Below are 6,716 nucleotides of genomic sequence, written 5' to 3'. Positions count from 1 at the left end.
TTCCAACTTCTAGGAAGACCATTGCTCCAGCACCTCTCCCCTTCTCAGTTGACTCTTTGACGAAAGGAAATGGCAGGGTCATGACTCAATGTCTTGGCTCCACTCGGCCCATTAAATATCAACTGAAGATGGACCTGCCTATTCTGGCCTATCTGAAAATGCTATTGATTCTTGTTTCGTCTCAATCTGGATTTGGGGATTTTGTTTGTCTGAAAGAGTTTGTATGACTTGGCATTTTTGGATAGGATAAAAAATCTACCTAACAATTTCTCGACTCTTGCTCAACACAAAGCAAAATAAACAAAATGATATGGCAAACTCAGGTTTCATACTAACCAACCAGAATAAAACTGGTAAGATACTGTAAAGTTTTATCAATTAAAATCGTTTTACTTTTAATTAAATAAATATTAAGCCCTTACCGTTGCATAAATTTATCTAATTTGAGGAGATGCTTGAATTGTAGGCTAGGCAAGCCAACCCCAGCCCACACGCCTAATTCATCTAATACATATTATTATGTCCTTTAAAATATATATTTTGATATTGATATTTTAATTTTTTAATATATTTTAGATTAAAATTGCATAAAAATATTATTTATGAATATAGTAATACTTTTTGAGCTAGACATGTAAATGGGATTAATATATGTTTTTTTAATGAAATGGGATTAATATTTTTGGTTTAGGGTAATATTTTAATAATCAGATCTAAAATTGAACCGATGAAATTGAACATCAATCCAATCAAGCGACGATGTTGAAAAACCATATGATTTTAATATTAAAAAAAATTTAAATCTCATTTTTATAAAAATTTTTGAAAGCTTAAATAATGAAACAAAATGCTTAAAATGGATTTCATCATGCCTATATGGAGGATGGGCATTGCCATGATTTATTTACATGGACATCTTTATTATTATTACTTTTTTTTCCTTTTTTTTTCCGCAAAACGTGATGCATGGACATCTTTTGCTTCACTTAGCAAACAAAACCTCCATGTAGGGCAAAATCACTCCATATAAGTATAAATATTTCCTACTCTTTTAAGTAAGAGAATCATATACCAATTAATGAATCAAATACTTGAATACCATTATATAAATACAAATGTTTTTACCATGACTTTTCATAAAAATATATATATTTTCCCAATTATTTATTTGCATACTTCTTGTGATGCCTTCCCCTTTTATTAGCAAATTCATACATACATGAGCAATACATATAGATGCATGATTTTATACTCCTTGTATGAATTTTTTTTCAAAATGTTTCACTAGGATTTTCTTTGATGCATGTGAATCCCCTTGTCGGAAATTTCCATGCATGAGCAAAAACATAGAATTATTTTATTATTACTTAGCATTATTTATAAGTTAATTCTTATTTTTTCAATTTTACATTTATTCATGCACTTAAGTATTTGACTCATTAATTAATATATAATCCACTGCTTAGAAAATAAAATTCCAATGTCTCTTGATCAATACATGATCCATTGTTTAAAAAATAAAATTCGAATCTTTTTTTTTTCCAATTTAAAAAAAAAGACCTTACGTTTATTCACATTTAGTGATTGTTTAAAACTAAATCTAATAACTTAAATGTTTAAGAGGGTTTGGACATAGTAAGGTACTTTCTATGTAACATTATTGATCCATGATATCTATATATTATTTTGTTACCGACTTTAGCTTCTGTGAAAGTAAAGTTTTCTGCTATTATAAATAGCATTTTTTAGTAATTTGAAAACAAACGGAAATGTGAACACCCACACAAATTTAGACAGTACCCACCCGTTCCTCTCTCGCTTTTATCTCTTATTGGTTCCATTATTACAGCGCAACGCTACCTTTATAGAAAAAACCTCCACAGCAGTAACAACAACAAATGTGTTGCCAACATAAAATAATTGATGAATCTGTCTAAATTTGGCAAAGTTGAGTATCAGCACTTCTGGAAATGAAAATGCTTTTGACACCCTAGCTAGCTCTCCTACCTCCACCGAAAGGGAAAAAAAGAAAGTTCAATATCTGGCTATCACACAGAATTGTAGAAAATTCTGCGGTCTAATTGTTACAAGTGATAATGTGAATAAAATTAGTTTCAGTGAGTGTATCACGTCAGCCTCCAAGACTCTAAAATGTAAACCTGAAATGAAAATGTTGAGCAAGTTACAAATATAGCCTTTGAAATTGGTATATACAAACGTTTGTTTCAGAGGGCAAGTACATACCTTAGACACCCTATTCACTAGGCACGGACACGTTAATATCAGGGGATGGCCGATGGATTGATGTGGGCTCCGAGCCATTCCAACCAGCAGCAGCATGAGAAGATGTAGCATTCGGTACATGTTTATCAATTGTGCTATTGTCTCCTTCCCCAAGGCTTTCCCCTGGAAATGGGGACGTTGGTGTCATACAGTTGTCACCTTCAGGTTTTGCTTGTGAGATTGGCCTTGCTGCTGTCACCGCGGCTGAAGGAGCAGCGGCGACTGTGGAAGCCACCGCGTGCTCACGATAATGCTTCCTTTTATGCACTTTGTAACCGTTTGGCATGAAGCTTCCTACCACAATCTAGCAATAGAATATTGAACTATATCACTCGATGCATACAACTTTAAATTTAGTGATGACAAATCGGTTGAAACATAGTTGCTATATGCCTACGTCTCCATTTCAGGAGAAAAGCCTTCCGATTGATCAGATATGCTTCAGTTTAGAACATCTACTCCGATGGAGTACCATGGTCAACATATATGATGAAATATAGACTCGTGAATATACTGACAAAGGGCAAAGGACTTACTTGTATAGGGCTAGCAGCCACCAATATACCAGCAAGTCCACCACCTATTACGCGACCATCCGGTCCAGCCAATGAAACACTCAACCCACCAGTTCTACATTTTACACCACCAGTGTCACTGACAGTAAACGAACCAGTTAAGGACAATATCTCAAAGCGGCCCTGCAAAGAAATTTTAAATTTCAACCTATAAATCATGCTGAAAATCAAACTGTGAGAAGATATTATAAAGTTATAAACTATTGGAAAGTATTGCAACATGAACCATAAATCATAAATGACAGTTTTGTAAATATCGTATGATATACTTAAAAGGAAACAGACACCAGCTGAAACGTTGTGGGAAAACTACTAATACTAAATAAGTTGAATAGAGTAAGTAACCATCGGAGTTCAATGATAACAAACATCCTAGAATGCAAGTCTAATATATGAGATATTTCAGAGACCTACGGGAACATGAGCTTCCCTCAAAATCAAAACTGGATAAAAGAGAGAAAATAAATGCCTTTATAATTTGCTGAAAATTTTCTTGGATTTACATAAAAACATGGCATCAATAGGAAATTTTGCTCAAGATAACACATTTTTTATCCACCATAACACATGCTAAGTGTTATGGTGTCAAAGAGGAACCGTAAATCTCACATCAACTGTATATTAGAGTGAGGCTAGATATTTTAGTGTTCACAACATTTTTAACCTGAAACGCTTTTTGTGAGACAAAACTGTGAGTCCTGATATCATTGTAGGACAAAACCAAGATAAAATCGTGAATCTTGCTGTCATAGTCTCAAAAGGGAATTATAAATCACAATTGATTGTCTATTAGATTGAGATTGGACAATATTTTAAAAATTGACGAGTAGCACGTGACACTAGGGTTAAGTTTCCGAACCGAAAGCAACCAGCAAAACATGAAAAGCTGTAGCATTCCTTATTTCAGGATCTATGAAATCCTTAATTTGAGCTGTTCAAAAAAGCAGCTTTGTGTTAACGTGTGCCCTGGCAAATCTACCACCTTGTCTGGGGCATGCATCCCCTTGGAAATCACCTTTTCTAAGGGAGCATGAAATAAATAGTGTAATAAATAAAATTGTCCAAACAGTAAGGGACAACATTGCTAGGAGCAGAAGGTAGAAATCATGCCTCGTATGTTAAAATGCCACCAGACGAACCAGGTTGCCGAATAGTAACATTAGAAACAGCTCCATTGGCTGACAGAATACAAATCCCACGAGGACCCTTCTGCGAAAATGAAAGAATTTTTCCTGCAACATCCTGCATCAAACAATAAAAGTAATGTCTCCCATCATGCAAATTGAGGGAAAAAAAAATTAATACAGGAGATGAAATCTGTGCGAATTACTCTGAACTCGCAATTCTCATATTTTCCACTCTAGTACATTACCTCACCAGTATTAACTGTGACCACATGTGGCGTGAAGTCCCCTCCAGCCGTGTTAGCGAACAACTCACCTGTCCAGATTTAAGATTTGTACAAATATATAGTTTGTGATTAATGTCCAAAGCAGTAATTAAGAATTAATTCATGAAAATAGAAGGCAATTGTAGGAACCCAAAATTCACCAACCTAAGATGTCTCTCTTGGACTTAGAGTAAAACTTCTTTAGATACAATCAGAACTCTTACTTTCTAGCAAATTGAAGACCCAACTTAAATTCAGACTCACCCATATATAAATGGACAAAAGAGAGAAAAATGAAAAGCAAAAGATCAAGTTCCTGTAAATTTGCTGTATTTGCTATCGTCCTTTTGTCAAAGTTGAAATTAATGTGAAACACCCACCATTTATTAACTTAATCATCTAATTCCCTAAGAAAGCGTGAATCAACTACCCACAATGTGTTCGGTGGGAAATAGAAGAAAAACTAATACTAAAAATGGGTAAGGCTTTAAGGCTCTATTTCTTGCTCTCATTAGCGATTACGCTTTTATTTTTATTTATTTTAATTTTCCTTGCTGTGTAAGTTGAGTACTATTTACCCCAGAAAAGGAAAAAGAGTGAATATAACAAAAGGCATGCAACCAATTACACGACTTTATATTTTTCTTTTTTCTTTTTTAATTCCTGCACTTTCTCGGGAACCAAACAGAGTTTTCCATGGAACTAAACAAAACCAAAAAAAAAAAACGAACTTTCTTGAACTTTACCTAGAGAAGCAAGAAGCTGCCAGTTACCAGAACCAGGAGGCCTGCCTCGACCTCTCTTGGAAGAGGAGAACTCAGAGGGAGAACAAGGAGATAAAGTGAAGCCAGGAGGTGAAGTTGTCACTACCGGATATGGTAACCTAAGGTTCCCATCTGCATCATATTTTCTCGGTCTCCCTCTCCTTTTCTTTGCTAAAGAATCAAGCCCTCCACTGCCAGGACTCCCTAACGTTCCTCCTCCTGATCCTGGAATTGCTGTTGCTGCAGTTATTGTTGCTCCTGCTCCTACTCCCCCAACTGTTGCTGTCGCTGTTGCTGCACTATCAAGGCTTCTTTCCAAGGTCATGTTGATGCTCATATTCATATCCATGTTCATGACCTGCGGCAGCACCAGGCTACTCACTGGTGCAGGTGGTGAGTCAGTGTCCGAGTTGCCTAGTGACCCAGATATCGTGCTCTCCTTCTCTTCCATTTTGAAAAATGGCAAACCAAGAATTGGGTCCTTCCCAAAAAGACAGAAAGTTGGCTGTAACTGTACTTCGTTGGGGAGCTTTTTTGCGTTAATTAGAAGCGGGAGAGAAACAAATAAAAAGGAGGTGAAGTTTGAAACATAGAAAGGCTTGCTTCAAATGGCGCCAGAAATAGAAGGTGGTGTAGCCTTTTTTTCCTTCTTTTTTTTTTTTTGGGTTAACAGGGGAGAGAGAGAAAGAGAGAGGAACAGAGAGAAAAATAGAGATTTTGTAAACTTCCCTCCATTAATGGAGGAGGGAAAAGAGACCGGGGAAACTAGGGTCTTTTTCTTGTCTGCACTCCACGGGCCGAAAACAGGGTCAATTTACTAGAATGCCTTTATTCATCATATCCCCAAATTGCCCCTGTAATATTAGAAAATGACTTTTCATGTTTTCTACCAATTTGCTTGGCTTTGCAGTTTGCACCAAAGAATGTTAGCACTAGAAATTTAGGGTTGCTTATTGAAAAAATGGCAAAAAAGGGAAGCCGATTCAAAGTTCTTGTTACCTTGTTTGACAAGTTACGCAAAGTATAGTTCAAATACACGTAGAGTGCAATGAGAAAAAAAAAAATTGCCCTCAATTAATAATATAATAATTCTTTTGTTTTATTGCAAGAGGGCAACCTCATTGTTCTCACTTAGAATAATAATTTATAAGCATTTTAATTTTTATATAAATTCCCTTTTTGGGTAGACCAAAAATTAACCCGCAAGGCCATCAGAGTGAATGGTATTTTAGTAATTTAGTATACCATTGCATTCTCTATGTGTTGTTAGAAAGAAGGGGGTAAAATTAGAAGGTGGATTTTGAAAGGTTCTCAAAACTTGGATTGAATTAAAAGTGCAGTCAAACCGGTGCTTTGCTGTTAAAGCAATAAATCGTGACATTAAATAATGTTTTTTTACTTTATTTTATTTTATTTTTCATTTTTATACAGTGCCTTATCTTATAAAACTCAAAAAGGTTCCAAATCCCTAACTTACGTTTCTAAGCATAATTGGAATTCCGAATTTTCAATTTGTTCTCATTATGTTTATCATTTCTGGAAAAAGTTTTTGCCATTTTGGGCACCTCTTACTTTTATATATTCAACCACAAGAAGGGTGAAAAGGCACTCAAGCCCTCACTCATGTCTTTCTCATTTTCCATAATATATAGGAAATGGAATACCATAGCTTTCAAGAGTAACATTTGAGAAACGTATAGTTAA

The 6,716-nt window shown here is 35.2% G+C and overlaps 1 protein-coding gene across 1 annotated transcript; it reads right to left on the bottom strand.

The window, feature by feature from the left end:
- Positions 1 to 1,901: 1,901 nt before the first annotated feature.
- LOC18598144 (AT-hook motif nuclear-localized protein 1-like) lies at positions 1,902 to 5,828 on the bottom strand. The gene is made up of 6 exons (XM_018122349.2): positions 4,995 to 5,828; positions 4,231 to 4,298; positions 3,969 to 4,100; positions 2,820 to 2,981; positions 2,245 to 2,587; positions 1,902 to 2,159 (listed from the first exon to the last, which is right to left on the bottom strand). The coding sequence occupies exons 1-5, from the start codon at positions 5,461 to 5,463 to the stop codon at positions 2,255 to 2,257; spliced, it is 1,164 nt and encodes a 387-aa protein (XP_017977838.2). The 5' UTR covers positions 5,464 to 5,828; the 3' UTR covers positions 1,902 to 2,159; positions 2,245 to 2,254.
- Positions 5,829 to 6,716: the final 888 nt, after the last annotated feature.

Source organism: Theobroma cacao, chromosome 5 (assembly GCF_053813885.1).
Source record: "Theobroma cacao isolate CCN51 chromosome 5, ASM5381388v1, whole genome shotgun sequence".
Classification (NCBI taxonomy): domain Eukaryota; kingdom Viridiplantae; phylum Streptophyta; class Magnoliopsida; order Malvales; family Malvaceae; genus Theobroma; species Theobroma cacao.
Note: the sequence above shows the minus strand (reverse complement) of the source record. Positions and strands in the feature narration are given on the sequence as shown.